This window comes from Myxine glutinosa, chromosome 6 (assembly GCF_964187855.1).
Source record: "Myxine glutinosa chromosome 6, kmMyxGlut1.1, whole genome shotgun sequence".
NCBI lineage: Eukaryota > Metazoa > Chordata > Myxini > Myxiniformes > Myxinidae > Myxine > Myxine glutinosa.
Window position 1 is genome coordinate 3,971,257 of NC_136266.1, and position 24,175 is coordinate 3,995,431.

A 24,175-nucleotide genomic window follows, 5' to 3' on the forward strand; every position below is an offset into this window, starting at 1 on the left:
TCACGTTTTTTTTCAACCGAGTCTAAAACTATGTTAGCGACTGTGAAAAATGAAATGATATATCGAATTTGATTTGAAAGAAAACTGTGTGAGAGAGCAAGACACCACGGGCCTACAAAACAGGCCTCAAAGCTATGCGAGTTAATAAAATGGTGGATATTTGTTTATATGAAGCCTCTCCCACAATGGGTGGAGCTATGGTTCCCAGAATGGGTGGAGCTTTGAGGTTTTGTCTTCTCTGCAAGAACAACAACAAGAACAAGAAGAAGAACAACAACAACAACAGCAGAGGGCACTCTATGAGCAACGTCTGTGACGCGGCTAAAAATTAGGCTAATGTGCAAAATAAAGAGAATACTTCTGGAAAACGTACAGAAGTTTAACACAGTACTGTCCATGAATTGAGTTCGATATCACTTTCAAGGATCAATTTATTTGTTTCGAAATGTCAAATGTGTTTTTTGTTTCTTTTAAAGGTCACATTAACAAAATCTAGAATAATTTCAACAAAATTCCAATGAACTTTTGGTTCTACGTCAACTTGAAAAGTAAGCTCACCCCCACAAAAAAAATATTCCATATTAAATGCCAAGTCTGTATATATATAAAAAATATTCCATATTAAATGCCAAGTCTGTATATATATATATACACACACATATACATACATACATACATACATACATACATACATACACACACACACACACACACACACACACACACACACACACATATATATATATATATATATGTATGTATATATATATATATATATATATATATATATATATATATATATATATATATATATATATATATATATATACATATATATATATATATATATATATATACATATATATATATATATATATATATATATATATATATATACATATATATATATATATATATATATATATATATATATATATATATACGTATATATATATATATATATATATATATACAATATATATATACATATATATATATATATATATATATATATTGTTACAGACGTGGCTTAGATGTTATTTACCGAGCGGTTTTGGTATGACCACGTCTGCACAAGTTACCCGATTATACTCGAAAGTTGACTAATCGCGCTACGCTAGGTCAATAAAGGCAATAAAGGAAAAGGACACACGGCTGGGTTTCAAATGACACGACACCCAGGGTTCAGTTCTCAAGACCTCCGGAGGAGATTATATTCGTTCGGAAGGTCAGATTACAGGGACGAGAGGTACAACATAGAAAGACAAGCACTTAGACACAATCTTATATTATTCCCAACAGACGACAGATAAACAGGACAAAGCTGACTCACACGGGGATTGATGGAAAGGACAGGCGGGTAGCGATGGCTCCAGGTGCACCTGGGCTCAGGGCAGAATCGACCCGGTCCGGTCCAGAGATGCGGGAGGTCGCAGCGCTCGGATGGCGTCTTGTCTGCTCAAGCTGGGGGCGCATCTCACGTCACGTCCGCTACGTGGCCGCGTATATCCGGCGGGGAGTGACACGCCCTCGGCTCGTTAGCTCCGCCTCGTGGAATCGGCACGTTGCTTCTCATTGGGTGCGTGCGGGGGGTTTACCAGGCTCCGCCCTTGACGAGGAGCTGACAGCCAGCCCCTTTGTGGTAACCCCGTGGAGCGCATGGTCTGGAGCGCATTGTCAATGGCGGCTAACCGAGCCGGTGTCAGGACGCACACTCCCCCCCGCGCAGCGCCGTGCCCCTCTGTTGTTGTTGTTGTTGTTTGGCGAAGAAGATGGGAGGAGGTATGGGAAAGGTCCTAAACTCACTACTGGTGCCATATAATCACATTCTGGTGCAACGAAGAGTCATAATTAATGGAAACGAGTCCTTAACTGACATAGACTAAGAATAACTAGCAAGATGTCCGAAAGTTGTCTACGTGTGATGCGGTGGACCTGGGCACGACATTTAATGGGGGAAAAAGGGGAAGGTCGGCTCTACTGATTGTTGTTTACAGACAATGGGACTAGGGAATGGGGGATTGGGGATAGTTGGGGAGTATTGGGGAAATAGGGGAATATTTACAAGCGGATATGGAGGCCAAATTCCATATTCGCAACATTGCACCCTTCTCTACCCTCGGGGCGTCCCGACCCGATAAATTTTTACCTACTTTAGTGTGGCACGCAATGTAGTTCCCTCTACTATTAACTCTACCCTGAGTGCGACAGTTTTACAGATATTCACAAATGAGTAAATATGTCCCCCTGCGACGTTGCACCCTTCTCCTCACAGAAACACACCCACAGGATAACCGAATCCGGAAAGAATCCTCAACCTAAACATACAGCCGGTAGGGAGCATTATTTACAAGACTACGCTGATATTTACACTACGATCCAGGACCTGTTTTTGGAGGAACACATGCAGATGTTATGCATAGAGAGAGCACGCATGCTAGCATCGATACACCAACCCACGAGTGCTCTGTGGCCTACGGCCTTTAATAATGTGCAGAGCACCCCTTCCAAGCATCAAGCACCACCCCATCACACAGTGAGCACCATCCGGTGCACCAATAAAGTGTCTATAAATCACCGGTGGTGTCGCAGCCGGCCGATGTTCTGCCGCTGGTCTTGCCTTCGTGTGGTGCACTTGGCCTTCTTGCCTCTTTCAAAAAATAAAGAAAGGCGCCAACCGCGTCCATTTCTATATTGTGGCCTTCAGTGGTGTCAACTGTTAGTGGTTCACCTGTTTGGCATAGGTGCCACGTTGACCCATAGGTCCTTCCACGGGTGGTGCTTGGCCGCAAAAGAGCTGCGGTCCATTGTGGGTGGCCACAAACATTGCGGTCCATATGGTGTATCGATCCAAGCAGCAAGCAGCGAAAGTGCAGGCCCACAACTGCGTAGCCAGCACCTCTCTCTCCTCTCTCTCTACCCCAAAGCCAGATCCTCGGAGGTGGGAGACAAAAGAAGCAGACAAGTGAGTAAGGTGGTAAGGGCGCAAAAGTGCACGCAATACAAGATGATGCACACTGGGGGCACATGGGAACCAGGTGAGACAGGTACGTTTCTATCGTACGCCCCCCCCCCCCCCCACCAGGTAACCTACATGGCCCCTCCCTTACCCCTTACTGTATCCACACAACACAACACTACCCATAAACATCTACTTTACAAATCAACAAACATCCCTACTGTCTTCCCCGTTCCTCCCATATACCAAATTCGTCTTCTCTCCCTCCTAACCAATCAAATTTGCCATTTTCAACTCAACATCATAATTTGCCATCTCCAACTCAACATCATAATTTGCCATCACCAATTCATCATCAGTCCCTCCTAGGGAGGGAGAGATGGAATCACCCCAATGTCTCATCCACGTCGTGATGCGTCTCACAAATCCTCACAGCAATTCTCATTTCTGCAACAAAACAAAGAAAACACAGGTGTGGAGTCCTCATCATCACCACAGGTAAGTGGCTGCGTATGGTGCGACAGGTTCATCAATCCTAACTATTTCCTAAATGACTTTAACAACTTTACACTACCCGGGGTCTTTCTCCGGCCAAACCATTGGCCCTCTTACACTATGGGTTCTAAAAACCAATTCCCATTGGCCAACCTGTGGTGCTTTTCAATTTGGGGTCTCACTCCCCCAATTCATCTCCCGGTGCCCTCGCACAATTTCTGGGCTGTGGCGTGTACCTCTCCCAGCGGGTCTACCCACCTGCACACCTCCACCACTGCAGTTGCCACCCGAGCTTACCTAGCTCCTCACCCTAACCTAACTACCTGGGGAAGGCCCTCTGGCGCTCTCCCCACTCGGTGCCCTCTCTGGCACTGGGCTACCCGGGTCCGTCCTCCGGATCCTCGGGCCCCATCCACAACTCTACCGGCTCCCAGAGCCCACCTGCGGCCTCACCTGGCCGACATCCTCACAGTGGTGGAGTGCCCAACCAACTACACACACTAACAGGCTACACGCCCAGCCATTTCCACAACACTAATGCACCCATCCACAACACCATTCTGCAACCGCACCACAAATGCCAATATCCAACCACAATTTACCTGTACCCTCTACCTAACACTTACACTACCCGCCCCGGGTACTCGTGAAAGGGGTCCACTCTTCCCCCAATTCACACCTTCGCACCATGCACACCACTCCGTACCACTTACTCCAACTCTCTCCACACACCTGTACTTGCACACCTGTGCTCTCACACCTGGTGCCACCTGCACCCTTCTCTCCCCAAGCGCATTCGCGCTGATCCACAACACTCATTACTCACACACTGCTCCACACACCTGTCCAGTTGCACACCTGTGCAATCACACCTGTTCAATTCTCACCTGTTCAATCCTCACACACACGGCATCATCTCAGCTAACTACTCCCTTCTGAAACTTGCGCTTCCCAGTGGTCCCTTTAAACTATTGCGCTCCCTCGTCATTATCCTCCTTACTAAACTACCTGCGTCCCCACTACAGGTATCAGTCACTAACTAACCTTAACGTCACCTAATGTCATCTTCTAGGGCCCTATCAATATAACCTAACCCACCCGGGCTAGTTTTCACTGCCATACACCCCATAATCTAGTGCTCCTTTGCCCCCACATGGGAAGGATGGTGGATTTGCCATCCCACCACATCGGGGGTCTCTCACTACCAATTTCGCACATCAAATTTCAACAAATTAAAAATTTGCCAATCACTACCCATCATCTGCCAATCACTACTGCCAATCCCTTGCCAATCATCAAATTTTGTTTTTCTCTAATTTTGGGTCCAAAACACTAACCTCATCACCCAGTCTACTCACTACTGCCTCTCGGTGCGCCAATTCCTGTCCAAAGCCCGGCTTCGTAAAGCCAAGCAATGGATGCTGGTTGTTTTGTGCCTGCGGCTGGATGCGTCCGGCATTCGGGACAGGGACGGGGGCTTACCCGGGCCAAGATCCCACGCACCCCCTCGGCGTGGAGCCATCCAATGTCCCGATCTCGACCTGCCGGCACGTCTCCACAAAACGTGGTCGCCATGACGACCCTTCCTATCCAGCTGCCCGCTCCACCTAGTGGAGCCTGGACGCGGCCGTTCAAAGCGAGGCCCGGCACGCACCGAGGGCCCGCTTCGGCTAAAAGTCGCTCTAACCTCTAACCCGTGTAACGTCGATGCTTCACCTGCATGCTTACACCCCGCAGCCCGTTCCTTGCTCACACATCCAGCCGTGCCCATGCTCCTCGTACCTTTCCTTACACACCCAGGTACACCCATTCCACTCACAGCCTTGGTCACACACCTGACCACCGAACACTGTGGCACACATTCGTTGCTCGCACACCTCACCAATACACCTCTTCGCGCCCCCTCCTCTGTCACCTCCTCTGTGACAATCACAGGTGTGCTCTCACTCGCACATCCTACCACGTGCCTCACCACCAACTCCAGCGTGCATTCCCACTCACGCTCTACCATTCCAGGTGTGCATCCTTCCATCCCAGGTGTACATCCTCGCTCACCTGTCACAACCAACTCACTCTCCTTGTCACTCTCACTACTCTCACCTCCATTCTTGACAGCGCACTCACCCTTACTCTTGACAGCGCACTCTTTCCTCATGCACCTGTCCGTCACACACCTTTCTCGCGCACACTCTCCCGTTACACCCTCTGTAACACTCACCACAGGTGTGCATTCTTCCTTGCCTTTGACAGCGCACTCTTTCCCCATGCACCTGTCCGTCACACACCTTTCTCGCGCACACTCTCCCGTTACACCCTCTGTAACACTTACCACACCGCGCTTCCATGTGCTCCCTCGCACACGCGCTACGACCGACTCACTCTCGCCAGCACCCTCACTCCTTGGCACGCACTTTTTCCTCACACACCCCAGAGTCGGACTTTCTCGCACACCTCCTTTTTCGCACACCAGACCTGTCGCACACTTCACCAACGGCCTCTCACGAACACCCGGGTCTATCTCGACCCCCACACTTATTAAATCCCCTGGCGCATCATACGCACGACCATATTGGTCACCACTTACACCGGGTCCTCTTCCTCTTCGTTTCTCCTCCATCACCTGCGAATCCCTCATCCGGTTAATGAGCACATCATCACGATCCAAACACAGACTTTGGACCAATTCTTTTATCTCCTCTTTTATCTCCTTCTTATCCCCTCTCCGTCGCTTCTTAATTTCGCTCATCCCTTCTTCCACTTCTTCTAATTTGTGCTTCACCTCTTTTATTCCCCGGTACGTCTCCTCAAGCTCGTCCTCCAAGGCTACCTTGACCGTTTCCATGTGCGTCCTCACCTGCCGGTCCTTCGTCTCCATTACCTCTATCACCTCGTCCAACCTCGTTGTCAGTCCCTCACGTACCATCTGACATTCCCTCTTTGTCGCTATCAAGTCGTTTTTTATGTCGTTTTGTGTCGCTTTTAAACCTCCTAATACCGCAGTGTTCCTTTGAACCTGCTCCACTAACTCCGTTTGTCCCACCGTCAGCTGCTCCACCTCCTGCGTCAGGTCCTCTATGCCCCATTGTAACTTTACAGTCCCCTTTCTCACCTCCTTCTCCATGTGCTCCTTACAGTGCCTCACCTCCTCGCGCACTCCTCCGACCTCCTCACTCACTCCTCTTCTGATCTCCTCTCCCATCACTTGCATCTCCTGCCCAGATGCCACCCTCATCTGCTCCATCTCCTCCCTGTGAGCATCCAGTTTGGTTTCTACCCCCATTCTGACCCCCTCTATCTGCTGCCCCATTTGGTTAACTTCCCTTTCCGCTTGGTCCCTCATGTCCCTCAATTTGCCTTCCATGGTGTTTTCTAACCCCTCTAACCCTTTTTGCATCCCTTCCATTTGATTCTCTTGAGCGGCCATTCTGTTTTCTACCCCCGTTAACCCATGTTTCACTCCCTCTATCTGATTCTCTTGAGCGGCCATTCTGTTTTCTACCCCCATTAACCCATGTTTCACTCCCTCTATCTGATTCTCTTGAGCGGCCATTCTGTTTTCTACCCCCATTAACCCATTTCTCACCTCTTTTATCCCGTTGTCTAACCCCTCAAAATTATTGTCTAACCTCCCAAATTTCTTGTCTAACTCCTCAAAATTATTGTCTAACCCCTCACTGGTACCCCTCGCTTCGTCCCTCATTACCCCCATTTGGTTTCCCATCCTGTTTTCCATCCCTTTGAAATTATCGTCTGTTTTTACCATAAAGGCCATCATCTGTTTCATAAACAGGTTCCAATTCATTGGCATCTCGGGTTCGGCTACCGCGACCACGGCCGCGGCTAAATTTGGTGCCGCTACACCCACGTGCGCGACCACGCTATTTTGCGACCCTGCCGCCCTCACTGCTTCGCTCTCCTCGCGTCCCTCAATTTGGTCCTGGACCGACCCTGCCTCACTCTCCCCTACCGGACCCCAGCTGTCTTGGTCTGCCATAGCGCGACTTTCAAAATTCGGGTTTTTATACAACAAAACAAATTTCGGCCGTTATAATTTCGCGCGGGAAACGCGCTCCGAATCGATTCTACTTGTTACAAATTTGGGCCTAATAAATTTAGTCCCGGGTTCGAATTCCACTCCTCGACACCAATTGTTACAGACGTGGCTTAGATGTTATTTACCGAGCGGTTTTGGTATGACCACGTCTGCACAAGTTACCCGATTATACTCGAAAGTTGACTAATCGCGCTACGCTAGGTCAATAAAGGCAATAAAGGAAAAGGACACACGGCTGGGTTTCAAATGACACGACACCCAGGGTTCAGTTCTCAAGACCTCCGGAGGAGATTATATTCGTTCGGAAGGTCAGATTACAGGGACGAGAGGTACAACATAGAAAGACAAGCACTTAGACACAATCTTATATTATTCCCAACAGACGACAGATAAACGGGACAAAGCTGACTCACACGGGGATTGATGGAAAGGACAGGCGGGTAGCGATGGCTCCAGGTGCACCTGGGCTCAGGGCAGAATCGACCCGGTCCGGTCCAGAGATGCGGGAGGTCGCAGCGCTCGGATGGCGTCTTGTCTGCTCAAGCTGGGGGCGCATCTCACGTCACGTCCGCTACGTGGCCGCGTATATCCGGCGGGGAGTGACACGCCCTCGGCTCGTTAGCTCCGCCTCGTGGAATCGGCACGTTGCTTCTCATTGGGTGCGTGCGGGGGGTTTACCAGGCTCCGCCCTTGACGAGGAGCTGACAGCCAGCCCCTTTGTGGTAACCCCGTGGAGCGCATGGTCTGGAGCGCATTGTCAATGGCGGCTAACCGAGCCGGTGTCAGGACGCACACTCCCCCCCCCGCGCAGCGCCGTGCCCCTCTGTTGTTGTTGTTGTTGTTTGGCGAAGAAGATGGGAGGAGGTATGGGAAAGGTCCTAAACTCACTACTGGTGCCATATAATCACATTCTGGTGCAACGAAGAGTCATAATTAATGGAAACGAGTCCTTAACTGACATAGACTAAGAATAACTAGCAAGATGTCCGAAAGTTGTCTACGTGTGATGCGGTGGACCTGGGCACGACATTTAATGGGGGAAAAAGGGGAAGGTCGGCTCTACTGATTGTTGTTTACAGACAATGGGACTAGGGAATGGGGGATTGGGGATAGTTGGGGAGTATTGGGGAAATAGGGGAATATTTACAAGCGGATATGGAGGCCAAATTCCATATTCGCAACAATATATATATATATATATATATATATATATATATATATATATATATATATATATATATATATATATATATATATATATATATATATATACATACATACATACATCCATACATATATATCAGTTATGCGATTTCATATATATATACACACACACACACACACACACACACACACACACACACACACACACACACACATACATACATACATACATACATACATACATATCAGTTATGCGATTTCATACCATCAGTGGTGAACCGCCATTAAGGTATCCCATCCAGCTATGCTGTACCTTAATGGGAGCGATTAGTACCGTCTGCCACATGGCACATTATCTCTGGTATCCACTCATATGGAATCGCCTGGATGCAGCCAGGAGTAACCAATCTAAATATAATTTCAGTTTTCCAGCTTTTAATGAGCACACGTAATGACGTCTCCGCCATGTACGTATGCTCTGCCTGTCAAGCTCTCAGAAGAACTATCCGACAGAGCATAATTTTCATCTTTGTTCCGATACTGTCATAAGTGTATGAAAAACTCAGTTACCGACCTGGTTTCGCCCTGTTGGAGCTCATCAGGGCAACGCAGAGAGTCCTGCAGACACTTATGACTCTGATAACCTTTCAGTTATATCCCAGTTATTATGCGATTTCATACCATCAGTGGTGAACCGCCATTAAGGTATCCCATCCAGGCTCGTGTAAGAGCAAACATAAATCACAAAAAATAAAATAAAAATCGGACACATAAAAAGCATATAATAAAGGGAGCGGGAGACAAGATGGGGAGAGAGAGGGAAGCACAAAAGTACAACAGCAGAGAACAGAGACATCGGGAGATCTGTGGGAGAGAGAGGGCTTGGGGGGTGGAGGCATGGGAAAGGGGGGGGGGGGGTGCCGGAGAGGTATAAAACATATGGACACTGCTAGGACTTCAAGGAAAGAAGTCGGTATTTCAAAATCATATGAATGAGATATCATTACAAGAGATATATATATCTCACTGTCATCAGTGTATGAAAAACTCAGTTACCGACCTGGTTTCGCCCTGTTGGCAGACGGTACTTATCGCTCCCATTAAGGTACAGCATAGCTGGATGGGATACCTTAATGGCGGTTCACCACTGATGGTATGAAATCGCATAATAACTGGTATATAACTGAAAGGTTATCAGAGTCATAAGTGTCTGCAGGACTCACTGCGTTGCCCTTTCTTGATTCTTATTTTGAGGATGTAGGTGAGTGAGGACAGACCACAGGAAACATTTATTATCTTTATTTTTAATATTAACAACTGCCTTCTCAAGTTTTACAACCCTCAGTAAATCAATGCAAGAAGAAGCTTTAAGAGGATCTGATTTCAGAATGTGTATATCGAGGAAAATGATTTCACTAATGCTATAACCCCTGCCTACAATTTTATTATCAACATCCTGCTCCTGTTTTACAAGTTCACCATAAACACCCGATGATAAGAAATCTTGAAATGACGTGATATGAAGGCAATCTCATTTCCTTTCACAAAGCCCGGAACAAGTGTGTCTACCCTCAGGTAGAGGTAGACACACACAACAATATCTCTCTACTCTCAAGAGTGAACTCTCAAACCTGTCTCTCTCCTCCAAATCCTGGTGGCGTCTGGTCAAATCTGTTTCTGGTGTTTGTTCCCCCTCCATCCCCACCTTTACCTCAAAAGGCTACACAGCTGACACCACACGTGACAAAGCTGAATGCCTCAACTCTGTGTTTGCCTCAAGATCTTGTGTCCCAAACCCATCGCTCTCTGTACCCACCTTACCCAGTCAAACCCAGCTGCTCCAGGACTCTGTCCTTCTCTCCTGACAAGGTGGATAAGTTTCTGTCAAATCTCGACTCTGATTCTGCAACTGCACCAGACGGCATCAGCCCACGGGTCCTAAAATCATGCTCTGCCACTCTTTCACACCCTCTCTCTATTCTCTTCACCCTCTCTTTTGCTCAAGGTCATCTGCCATCAGCTTGGAAATCAGCCAACATTACTGCTTTACACAAAAAGGTGCAAAAACAGATCCTTGCAACTACAGACCAATCAGCCTGCTCCCAATTATCAGCAAAGTCATTGAATCCATCATTGCTTCGGATATCAAATCCTTCCTCTTCTCCAATGGCTTGATCTCTGATCATCAATTTGGTTTCAGACCAGGTCACTCTACTCTGGACATGCTGCTTCTGCTGTCTCAACAATGGATGGAGGTCCTCAATGCCACACAGGAAATTAGAGCTGTCTCCCTTGACATATCACGTGCCTTCGATAAGTCTGGCACCCCGCTAAGCTCACCAAACTCTCCTCCTCTGGTATCCATGAAATCTCCAAGCATGACGTCCTCTCTGGTCGTAGTCAACGTGTGGCCCTGAATGGATTTCTCTCATCTCCTCTTCCTGTTCAGGCTGGAGTTCCCCAAGGCAGTGTTCTGGGCCCTGTGCTTTTTCTGGTCTTCATTAATGATCTCTCAGACTCTAGAAAATCCTCTCTATCTCTTTGCTGATGACTCCACTCTCTGCCGCTCCATACCTCATCCCTCAGATCTGCAGTATGCAGCCTCCTCACTCTCTGCAGAGCTGGACAAAATCACAGACTGGTCAAACAAGTGGAACATGTCTTTCAATCCTGACAAATCTCACACTCTTCCAATGTGTCCCCGTAAAGGCCGACTGGACAATCCTCCCATCTACCTTCTGAACAATCCTCTCCAAGAAGTTCTGTCACTCAAGCTTTTAGGTCTCACTATCTGCCATGATCTTTCCTGGGAAAAATACATTTCCAAGCTGGCCTCCAAAGCCAGTCGCCGACTGGGCATCCTCCGTCGTGTGAAGTCCTTCCTTGGCACACCTGAGCTCCTCACCACATACAAGGATTTCATCCGCAGCTCAATGGAATACTGTTCTCCCCTCTGGGCTGGTGCTCCTGCCTCACACCCAGCTCGTCTTCACGCTGTTGAAACCAAAGCTTTCAGAATTATTGGAATCTCCCGCGATGAAGCCAACTCCGAGGGCCTTTCACTCACTCACCACAGGCAGGTTGGTGGCCTTTCTGTCTTCTACCGACTCCTCTCCGGCCTAGCTCCCCCAGCTCTATCTGTGCTCTGTCCCCCAAATATTCCTACAGGTCACACATGATCTGCCAGTAACCCTCTTCTGGTGAAATTGCCAAAATCAAGACTCTCTGCTCTCCTTCACTCTTTTATTCCTCTTTACTCCCGCCTCTGGAACAAACTCCCTCTCTCTCTTCAATCCCACTCCTCCCTCCAGGTCTTTAAAACAGATGTTCACTGCCATCTCTTGTCTTCCCCCATCCAAAACCTTGATCTTTTCTACCCCCATTAATTTCACCCCAGATCCACTGTTTTGAAATACCGACTTCTTTCCTTGAAGTCCTCGCAGTGTCCATGTGTTTTATACCTCTCCGGCACCCCCCCCCCCCCCCCTTTCCCCATGCCTCCACCCCCCAAGCCCTCTCCCTCCCACAGATCTCCCGATGTCCCTGTTCTCTGCTGTTGTACTTTTGTGCTTCCCTCTCTCTCCCCATCTTGTCTCCCGCTCCCTTTATTATATGTTTTTTATGTGTCCGATTTTTATTTTATTTTTTGTGATTTATGTTTGCTCTTCCACGAGCCTCGATCTTGTACGCAAAATAAAAAAATAGTTATTTGCTTTCTTCTCAGAAACTGCACGCAATTTCGATGAAACTTCACCACAACCTTAATTACCCATGATGTACCAATGTTTGTTCAAGGCATTAGAAAGATTGGGGTCTTAGGAGGTATATGGGGTTGGGGGAGGGGGCGTTTCCCCCAAAGATAGGTATTTTTTTGTTTGTTTAAACTCTTATGATTATGTTAGTATGATTCTATATGCTGCCCTGTCTTCCAGCAACCATTGGAATTGTTTTAGAATACCCTTAGTCGGTGCAGTGTACTGTTTATTCTACCAGGTGAGCGCCAGCGGTATTGCCCGTATGTTTATTCCTGTGACCATGTTTTGGGAAATATTGTTGTCTTTTGCAAAACGTGTCTTCATTTATATTTGTCTGCTTGTCGCTGTGACAATGGGAGGAAAAGTATTGCAGTTTAAAAGCCTTGTAACTTACAAACCTCCACCTCTTTTGCCAGGTGTTGTGACCGTCGGTTGTGGACACGACTGGACCTCAGTAAGTGCAAGGCGGTTACCCCGTTGATGTTGAGTGGGATAATCCGGAGGCAGCCACTTGCTCTTGACCTCAGCTGGTCAAACGTGTCCAAAAAGCAGCTGGCATGGCTTGTCAACAGATTACCCGGTAACCCAAACCATCCTTGTGGCCACTCGTGCACCATGACCTTTGTGTTGCTACATGCTTCATTTGGGACTTCCCTCGTTGTTTATTGTGTACCTCTTTTACACTTTGTGTCACAACCCAAAACGCTCGGTCTTGCTTTGGACATATACAGGGTCCGGCTGGGAGGTGTGACGATTTTCAGAAAACTCGTACACAGTTATTTTTAGTCGAATTTCAATTTTTTTTTTTTTAAAGACTACATATATAATGCCATTTAATACACTGTAACAAAGACATTTTAAAAATGTAATTCATGTTTGAATTGGGTATAACAATGCAAGTGGGGGGTCTAGCGCATGCGTGATGGCTGTTGGTTACTCGTTGTTAGGCGCCATTTCAGTAGCCATGGAGCTGTGGACGATTGAACATCGCGTCTTTGTTGTTGAGACGTTTATTCACACGGGTAGTTCGGTGGTGCTTAACAGCGCAGATTTCGTACTCACTTCAATGTTGGTCGACGTGGCGCCGTTCCGTCTCAAAACACAATATTGAAGTGGGTAAAAAACTTCAGGACAACTGGATCTGTGAGGCTGGGAGCAGCTCGGGGAGGTGATCGAACCGTTAGGACCCCGGAAAACATCGAAAGGGTTCGACAAGCTGTGGAGGCCAGCCCTCGTCTGTCAGCGGTACGGCACGCTCGCGCTCTACGGATGTCAGACAGATCAGTTCGTCGAATTTTGCACTTGGACCTTCATTATCACACGTACAAAATCATGGTGGTTCAAGAACTGCAGCAGAATGATTTCGTACAGCGGTTTACATTCGCAGAAAGAATGCTGGAACTGCTGAGGGATGCTGCTGTGCTGAGAAATGCTGGAACTTTTCCGCGCGTCTGCAAGAATGCTTGGACAAGAACGGCCGCCATTTAGATGGTCATTTTTCAAACATGAATTACATTTTTTAAATGTCTTTGTTACAGTGTATTACATGGCATTATATATGTAGTCTTTAAAAAAAAAAAAATTGAAATTCGACTAAAAATAACTGTGTACGAGTTTTCTGAAAATCGTCACACCTCCCTGACGGACCCTGTACATCACTCAACATATACACTGACCCAACAATTGTCTCATTTACTGGCTGATTACTTTTTATCCACAACTTTGCTTATATTCCACCAAACTATCTGATCCAAAATCACTTTCCTCTTAAATTATTTATGAATTCCTCATTAATTGCCTCTTTTTCTAATCGTTCACTGGTGGAGTCATTTTCTTCGTCTCCATCTTTTACCCTCGCGATTCATGTTATCTCTATTCTCGCAGCCTTTCCATTGCCATTAACCATGATTATCCCGCTCCATCCACATCATGTTTCTGTTCAATGGTTAAGTGGGAAATGGATCATTTTTTGTTGCTCCATGCATCCACCAGGACTCCAAGAGCTCATTGTGTGTGGGTGCCCTTGGGTGGCCGTCTCAGGCCTCTGCAGTGCCAGCCTCCCCCCTCTGCATGCCTTGGATCTGCGCTGGGCCGAGGGTGTGCGAGACGCACACCTTCGGGATCTCCTTGCCGCTGATTCGGACTACGGCACAGGTGGGTGCATGCATTTAAATCATGTTTTTTTTTTCCTGTGCACATTCACACACATTTGGAATAGGGCCAAAATTCTGAGAAGCCAAGATTCCAGTTTGTGTATATGCATACAAGGGTTCAGCAATATATCAATATACTGGTTATATGGGTATAATTTGTCATTGGAAATTTGAATATACCGGTATACTGAAAAAGAAACGAGATGAGAAGAAAATCGGTATATCCACAAAAGTATCGGTAGATCACCAACAAATCAAGGAAAGGTGTTTACAATCCTTAAATACCGTACATGATTTTAAAAAAAAACTTTCATGCACTCGGCTGCACTTGGAACAATGGAAAGTATGACGTCAAGATGTATCAGAAAGTAGGTACAGTAGGTTTTAATTTTTAAAACCCTCAGCACCTGAGCATTGTACAAGCAATGACGTTTTTATTTGTCCTTTCGGCTGTTTTTAAAGCAATTGGTCATTTTATATGAATCGGATGTGCTTTAGAAAGACTGTGATGATTACTCGTACGGCAGTCCGCAATGGTGATACCGGCCTGTGCGGATTACTGGTATGGCGATACGTGATAGCAATACCAGCCTGTGCCGATTATTACCAGTATGGCGATCCGACAGTAGCGATACCAGCCTGTGCAGATTACTGGTATGGTGATCTGTGTTAGCGATACTGGCATGTGCTGATTACTCGTATGGCAATCCGCAATAGCGATACCGGCCTGTGCCGATTACCGGTACTGCGATCCGCAATAGCGATACCGGCCTGTGCTGATTACTGGTACGGCGATCCACAATAGCATTACCGGCCAGTGCCAATTACTGGTATGGTGATCCACAATAGCGATACCGGCCTGTGCCGATTACTGGTATGGTGATCCGCAATAGCGATACCGGCCTGTGCCGATTATTGGTATGGTGATCCGTGATAGCGATACCGGCCTGTGTCGATTACTGGTACGGTGATTCGTGATGGCAATACCGGCCTGTGCCGATTACTGGTATGGTGATCCGTGATAGCGATACCGGCCTGTGTCGATTACTAGTATGGTGATCTACAATAGCGATACTGGCCTGTGCCAATTACTGGTATGGTGATCCACAATAGCGATACCGGCCTGTGCCGATTACTGGTATGGTGATCCGTGATAGCGATACCGGCCTGTGTCGATTACTGGTACGGTGATTTGTGATGGCAATACCGGCCTGTGCCGATTACTGGTATGGTGATCCGTGATAGCGATACCGGCCTGTGTCGATTACTAGTATGGTGATCCGCAATAGCGATACCGGCCTGTGCCGATTACCGGTACGGCGATCCACAATAGCGATACCGGCCTGTGCCGATTACTGGTATGGTGGTCCGCAATAGCGATACCGGCCTGTGCCGATTACTGGTATGGCGATCCATGATAGCGATACCGGCCTGTGTCGATTACTGGTATAGTGATCCGTGATAGCAATACCAGCATGCCCGATTACCAATACGGATATTTTTTTTATTTTTATACATATATATTTTTTTTTGTGTACAAGATCGAGACTCGTGTAAGAGCTAACATTAATCACACAAAAAAAAATAACGGACATACAAAACATACAATAAAGGGAGCGGGAGACAAAATGGGGAGAGAGGGGGAAGCACACGAGTACAACATTTGAGAGCAGGGACATCGGGAGATCTGTCGGAGGTAGAGGGCTTGGGGGGAGGAGGTGTGGGAAGGGTGTGTGGGGGGTGGGAGAGGTAAAAAAAAAAACATCGACACTGCTAGGACTTCCAGGAAAGAAGTCTGTATTTCAGAAAAGTGGATCTGGGGTAAATTAAGAGGGGTAGAAAAGATCAAGGTTTTGGATGGGGGAAGATAAGAGATGGTGGTGAACAGCTGTTTTAAAGACCTGGAGGGATGAATGGGATTGAAGAGAGTGAGGGAGTATGTTCCAGAGGCAGGAGAAAAGAGGAATGAAAGAGTGAAGGTGAGCAGAGAGTCTTGATTTTGTTAGTTTCACCAGAAGAGGGTTGCAGGCAGATCTTGTGCGACCTGTAGGAGTACTTGGGGGACAGAGCACAGACAGGGCTGGGGGGGGGGGGGGTGGGGGGCGAGGCTAGAGAGGAGTCGGTAGAAGACAGAAAGACCACCAACCTGCCTGCGATGAGTGAGTGGAAGGCCCTCACAATCGGCTTCATCGCTGGAGATTCCAATGATTCTGAAAGCTTTGGTTTCAACCGCGTGAAGCCGAGCGAGGTGTGAGGCAGGAGCACCAGCCCAGAGGGAGGAGAGCATTATTCCATTGAGCTGCGGATGAAAGCCTTGTATGTGGTGAGGAGCTCAGGTGTGCCACGGAAGGACTTCGCATGACGGAGAATGCCGAGTTGGCGACTGGCTTTGGAGGCCAGCTTGGAAATGTGTTTTCCCAGGAAAGATCATGGCAGAGACCCAAGAGATTGAGTGACAGAACTTCTTCGAGATGGTTGAGAAAGTAGATGGGAGTGTTGTCCAGACGGTCTGTTAGAAGAGACATAGTGAGAGCGTGAGATTTGTCAGGATTGAAAGACATGTTCCACTTTTTTGACCAGTCTGTCATTTTGACGAGGTTTGCAGAGAGTGAGGAGGCTGCGGACTGCCAATCTGAGGGAAGAGGAATGGAGCGGCAGAGAGTGGAGTCATCAGCAAAGAGATAGAGAGGATTTTCCAGAGAGATGGAGAGATCATTATAATAATAATAATAATTCATTTATTTTGTATAGCGCTTTTCCAGAAGCCCAAAGGCGCTTTGACAGAGTGGAAAACATAATGCATAACAATACATGAAAACAACAATTGCAAAAAGACAAGAATCAAGAAAACAAACAGCAGCGATATACGGCATATATATAAGACAAGAATCAAAAAGACAAGACAAGAATCAATAGGGAAATATTTAAAGCAAAAGGAGGGAGAAGGAGAAGAGATAGTCAGGGGTTAAATGCTGTGGGTTGAATGTTGAATGCAGCGTTGAACAGGTGGGTCTTTAGTGATGTTTTGAATGTGGTGAGTGAGGAGGAGTCTCTGATGGTGTGAGGTAGTGAGTTCCAGAGGGTGGGAGCAGCGATGGAGAAGGCCCTGTCCCCCCAGGATCTGAATTTGGTCCGGATGGAGGGGGTCAGGAGGTTGGTACCAGCAGAGCGGAGGTTGCGGGTGGGAGTGTGTCTGGAGAGGAGGTCAGCCAGGTAGGATGGGGCCAGGTTATGGAGGCTTCATCATTGATGAAGACCAGAAAAAGCACAGGGCCCAGAACACTGCCTTGGGGAACTCCAGCCTGAACAGGAAGGGGAGATGAGAGAAATCCATTCAGGGCCACACGTTGACTACGACCAGAGAGGAAGTCCGCAAGCTATGTATGCATGGAGATTTCCATGGATACCATAGGAGGAGAGTTTGGTGAGCAGAGCGGGGTGCCAGACCGTATCGAAGGCACGTGATATATCAAGGGAGACGGCTCTGATTTCCTGTTTGGCATTGAGGACCTCCATCCATTGTTGAGACAGCAGAAGCAGCATATCCAGAGTAGAGTGACCTGGTCTGAATCCAAATTGATGATCAGAGATCAAGCCATTGGAGAAGAGAAAGGATTTGATATCCGAAGCAATGATGGATTCCATGACTTTGCTGATAATTAGGAGAAGGCTGATTGTTCTGTAGTTGCAAGGCTCTGTTTTTGTGCCTTTTTGTGTAAAGTAGTGATGTTGGCTGATTTCCAAGCTGATGGCAGATGACCTTGAGCAAAAGAGAGGGTGAAGAGAACAGAGAAAGAGGGTGTGAAAGAGTGGAAGAGTAGGATTTTAGGACCCTTGGGCTGATGCCGTCTGGTCCAGTTGCAGAATTATAGTCGAGGATTGACAGAAACTTCTCCATCTTGTCAGGAGAGAAGGACACAGTCCAGGAGCAGCTGGGTACGACTGGGTACGGTGGGTACAGAGAGAGACGGGTTTGGAACACAAGATTTTGAGGCAAACACAGAGTTGAGGCATTCAGCTTTTTCACGTGCGGAGTCAGCTGTGTAGCCATTTGAGGTGAGGGAGGGGATGGGGGGGGTGGAGGGAGGAACAAACACCAGAAACAGATTTGACAAGACGCCACCAGGATTTGGAAGAGGGAAACAGGTTTGAGAGTTCACTCTTGAAAGTAGAGAGATATTGTTTCCTGGCTCTCCTGAGGGTAGACGCACACTTGTTCCGGGCTTTGTGAAAAGAAATGAGATTGCCTTCCGTTGGATTTGCCTTCCAGGAGGCGAAGGCAAGTTGTTTCAGGGCAACTGCCACATCACAAGATTCCGTGTACCGTGGACGGGAGGAAGGGTATGACAACTGAAGACGAGATGGGATAAATCTGTGCATGAGAGAGAGCAGTTTACTTTGGAAGAATTCCCAGGATGAGTTGATGTCAGAGGGAGTAGAGATGGGAGACCAGTCCAGATGATTGATGGCTGCTTGAACACCGTGCCAGTTGGCTTGAGTGAAATGCCAGACTCGTCGATGTTGAGGAGGCTCTCTGATAATGGCCAGAGAGACGTCTACTTTAATAAGCACATGGTCAGATGAACCGATTGGAGCAGAAGAAGAGCAGCAGACATTTGCAGGGAAGTTAGTCATAACCAAGTCTAGAAGAGAAGATGATCCGTTGATTGAGATCCGGGTTGGGAAATTGACAGATTGTGTCAGTCCCAGTGAGTCGCAGAAATCCTTTGCTGAGGAGCCATGGCTGGTGAGAGAGGTACCCACACCCAGCCAACTGGCATGGTGACAATTGAAATCGCCACATATGAGGAAGAGAGAGTTGGGATGAGTAGATAGAAGTTGGTCCATGTTATCAGACAGCGAGATGTAGATGGAGTCATCACTGTTTTGTGGATGGTACAGAACACATATAAGCAAAAGTTGGGAGCGAAGGGGAAACTGTAGCCAGAGGTACTCCTGGGGGTGAGGTGGAGAGAGGGCAGTGCAGGGAGAGTGTGAGGAAGAGAGTTTTTGATAAAGATAGCAACCCCACCTCCAGGACGAGGCTCAAGTCTATCATACCCGGAGGAGGGAGTAACCAGGGAGAGATATTAAGGAATCAGAGACATCTTGAAGGAGGAAAGTTTCTGTTAAGCAGATTACGTCTGGTTTGTCAGAAGCAACCTGTATGGAGAGATCAATCAGGTGTGAGCGAAGGCCCCGGATGTTAGAGGTCCATACCATTATGGAAGAGGAAGGGGGAGGATCGGATACAGGACAGGGGAGGGGAGTGTTCGGGTAAGATGAGGAGGAGGAGGTAGGGAGAGCTGTTGATAGTGTGTCAGAGATTTCAGAAGAGATAGGAGAAAGGGAAGGATGAGGAGGACAAAAGGTTTGATGGTGATTGGATGAGGCACAGTCAGGTGTTGTTTGAGGGGGGGCAGAGCGAGGAAGAAGGTTGGAGGAGATGGAGGTAAGAGTTGGAAGGGAGAGGAAGCGGGGAGGATGCTTTGAGGATGGGTGAGAGGGGAGAACTGGAGAAAAAAGGAGGGTGGGGAGATTTGAAGCGGGAGGGGGAGTGGGGAGCTTTGAAATGGAGGTGTGAGGGGGGTATTTAGGAGGGGAGGAGTGAGGGGGGAGTTTTGGAGGGGAGGGGCGAAGGGGGAGTTTTGGAGGGGAGGGGGGGAGTTTTGGAGGGGAGGGGTGAGGGGGGAGTTTTGGAGGGGAGGGGTGAGGGGGGAGTTTTGGAGGGGAGGGGTGAGTGGGGAGTTTTGGAGGGGAGGGGTGAGTGGGGAGTTTTTGGAGGGGAGGGAGGAGGGGGAGTTCATGAGAGGAGGGGCAAGGGGGAGATTTGAAAGGGATGGGTGAGGGGGGAATTTGGGGTGGGGGAAGGATGAGTTTGGATTTTAGAAAGTGTTGGGACGATTAATGGAAAATGAACATTTATTGTAAAATGAGTTTCTTGTGATTTTCAAGTCAGAGATCCGTTTGAAAACGTTGGAGGAGGGGTGGAATGCAGGTGAGTTTAGGGAATGTAGGAAGGAAGAGTTGTAAGAGATGGAATTTTTATTTGAAATGAAGAGATTTGGTGAGCAAATCAAAAGCAACCTTTTAAAGAAGAAGAAAAATGTGTTTTAATATAGAACAGAATATAACACTTCAGGGGAAAGTTTAAACATTTTAAAACTAAACTGTGAAAACTATCTGGGGAAATTCCCTAAATGAGGGCATGAAGGATTCCTAAGGGGGCTTAAGGATTCCAGCACAGGTTCAGAAGCAGGAACAGAAGGATAGGAGATTGACAGAAAGGAGAACAGAGAACGAAGGAACAGGGAGGTGTATAAGCAATATGTTAGTACGGGAGAAGAGCCCTACTTTTTAAAATTATTCGTTCATGTTTTTTTTGAAGGTTAGGTGAAAGTGGATCTTAGGAAGAAGGATAAAGTTGAAGAAGTATGGTGAGAACTGAATTGGAAAGGTGTCTTGGCTGGAGAGGATTGAGTTATGAAGGAAGGAGAGGAAAAAAACAGAAAAAAATGGGTGGGGAGGGGTGAAGTCGAAGTCGAAGAACGACACGTGGTCGAAGAACGAATGAACACGGGAAAGAGAAGGAAATTAGATTTTTTTTTTTTTTTTTTTTTTTGTATTAAGACGAAACAGAGGGTAGGATGTTCGGGGAAGTATGGGGTGAAAAAAAAACTGGAAAAATGGACCACAAACGACCGCCGAGAGGACCCAACAAAGCCTCGAGGCCTGGAAAACCAGGCCTGAAAACGTGGCAGGAACCAACAGACGATTAAACACAGGTAAGCACGATTTACACCGAGATCTAACTCGGAACACAGTAGGCACTTGGAGGTGCCTACTGTGCCATCAAATAAAAATACAGTTTTGACAAAAATACAAATGTAAAAATTCTTAACTTTGGTAGCATGGAGAGCTGGCAAAAACACTCGACCTCACCTGCAAAACCGGAAGCGGAAGCCCTGCCTCGGTTTTTTGATAGCATGTTATTAACCAATCCTTGTGGGGTATATATATTACCATAGATCTTCCCTCAGTTCTGAAAGAAAAGCTTACCTCACGGATGTCGGGATTACTCCAAATGTCTTCTTTAATGTTATAAACAGCATTAACAACTGTTTGAAAAGCTAAACATATGTGTTTGTGGTTTGTAATATTTTACAAGCCCGGTTACACCACTGTTAGATTTTCGGTCTTGTTTTTTTTGCAATTACACAAACTTTGGTATTCCCATCAGCAATGCGACGGGTCTTATATGTTAGTATATATGTATATAAATGGTGTCTGTCTGTCTATCTGTCCGCCCGTCCATCCTCCATAACTCAAAAGCCATGAAACCTTGCACCCCAAAACTTTGGATGCATCCGAAGGAAGCTCCAAAGGAGTGCATGAATGAAAACTTGGTGTTTGGATAAATAAGGGCACCCCTTTTGAAGGGATGAAAGGCTTTATCCCCGGTCAGCTCAACATCACCTCGCAGGGGTGTTCACTGCTACATTGTTTCGGCCTAGTCAAATATGGCTTGCCTTGGAAACACGATCTACTCTCACGGACTGATTGAAGTATATAATCAAAATATGTGTTTTGAATTGACGATCAGATCTCGTGGACGAAATATATATCAATCTGGAGTGAAATCTGAACATTAAAAAAAAAGTTTGATTCTTATAACTAAGCATAAATCTTCCAGCTGAGGCTATCTTTCGTCCTTCTCCATATTGCCAAAGCATTCGACTTAAACTTTTTCTACTGTTCCGGAAATTATATTGAGTCAAGAAAAGATTAAGGAATGTGCCGTAAATGTCACTTTATTGAGTGCAATGAAAATAATGAACCAACGGGATCGGTGTGAAGGCTCCGCAGCTGCACCTTGGTACTCTGTGGGGGGAAATCTCCAGTATCAGGAGGGCAAAAGAAATCGAGTTCCTTTCTTCGCTGTTGTTACTTGGTTCTTAGATTTTTTCCCTTCTCCCCTGAACTTCCCCAAGCATCTACTCTTTGTCTAACGTTTTAAACCCCCCCCCCCAACCCCCCCCCACCCACAAAAAAAACAAACAAAAAAACATTTATTTCCCTTTCTCCACGTGTGCTGTTGTCTAATCGTGTGCTTCTGTCCACGTGCACTGTCTCGCCCCGCCCCCATTATCTCCTTGCCTTCCACCTTTTGCCCTGTTCACATGACTCGTGGTTGTCCCTCTAGGCCCTCTCCCCGTTGGTATTTTTGTGAATTTAAGATTGTTCTTCACAGTCCTGTTTAGATATGTTTAAACTTTCCCCTGCAGTGTTTTATTCAGTGGTATATTACAACACGCTGTTTTTCTTCCAATTTAAAAGGTTCTTTTCAATTTCCTCTTCAACTCATTCCACTTAAAAAAAAAAATTCAATCTCTTAGAATTCTTCCTCACAACATGCTCTAAATTCACATTCATTCCACCCCTCCTCCATCGTTCTTAAACAGATCACTAACTTGAAAATCACAACAAACCCAATTTGTTATAAATGTTCGTCTTTCATTAATCATTATTCATTTCATTAATCATCCACTTTCTAAACTCCCCCCCTTGCCCCACCCCTCCAAATCTCCCCCCTTGCCCCTCCCCTCCTAACCCCCCCTTTTCCCCTCCCCTCCTAAACTCCCCCCTTGCCCCTCCCCTTCAAAATTCCCCCCCAACCCCTCCCCTTCACATCTCCCCCCCTACCATCCCTCTCCACTTCTGCCTCCTCCTCCTCCTCCTCAAAGCTGCCTCCTCCCCACTTCGTCTTCCTTCTATCTCATACCTCCACCTCCCCCAATCTTCTACTTTCCTCTGCCCCTCCTCAAACAACTCCTCACTGTGCCTCATCCCATCACCATCAAACCTTTTGTCCTCCTCATCCTTCCCTTTCTTGTAACTCTTCTGTAATCTCTGACACACTATCAACTGCTCTCCCTACCTCCCCCTCTCATCCTTCATCTGACCCTACCCCTCCCCTCCCTTGTCCTGCATCCGATGCTCCCCCTCTCTCCTCATTAACGGTATGGACCTCAAACATCCGGGGCCTTCGCTCAAACCTGATTGATCTCTCCATTCAGGTTCCTCCTGACAATCCAGACTTGATCTGCTGAACAGAAACTTTCCTCCTTCAAGATGTCTCTGATTCCTTAATATCTCTTCCTGGTTACTCCCTCCTCCAGTATGATAAACCTGAGCCTCGTCCTGGTGGTGGGGTTGCTATCTTTATCAAAAACTCTCTTCCTCACTCTCCTTGCACTGCCCTCTCTCCACCCCACCCCCAGGAGTACCTCTGGCTATGGCTTCCTTTCCGCTACCACCTTTTGTTCATATGTGTTCTGTACCGTCCTCCAAACAGTGATGACTCCATTTAAATTTCGCTGTCTGACAACATGGACCAACTTCTATCAACTCTTCCAAACTCTCTCTTCCTCATATGTGGCGACTTCAACTGTCATGTCAGCTGGCTGGGTGTGGGTTCCTCTCTCACCAGCCATGGCACCTCAACAAAGGACTTCTGCGAATCATTGGGACTGACACAATCTGTTAATTTCCCGACCCGGATCTCAGTCAATGGAGTATCTTCTCTTCTGGACTT

General features: G+C 47.0%; 1 protein-coding gene across 3 annotated transcripts in view; it reads left to right on the forward strand.

Moving 5' to 3' along the window:
- Positions 1-24,175, forward strand: part of LOC137429548 (F-box/LRR-repeat protein 19) — a 248,856-nt gene that overhangs the window by 213,021 nt on the left and 11,660 nt on the right. For 2 of the 3 annotated variants that reach the window (XM_078779567.1, XM_078779568.1), the window contains exons 8-9: positions 12,844-13,007; positions 14,420-14,581. In XM_078779567.1, coding sequence (XP_078635693.1) covers positions 12,844-13,007; positions 14,420-14,581 — 326 coding nt within the window. Of the gene's footprint in view, positions 1-12,604; positions 13,008-14,419; positions 14,582-24,175 lie in introns of all 3 variants that reach the window. The other variant, XR_013623757.1, reaches the window with a different exon arrangement.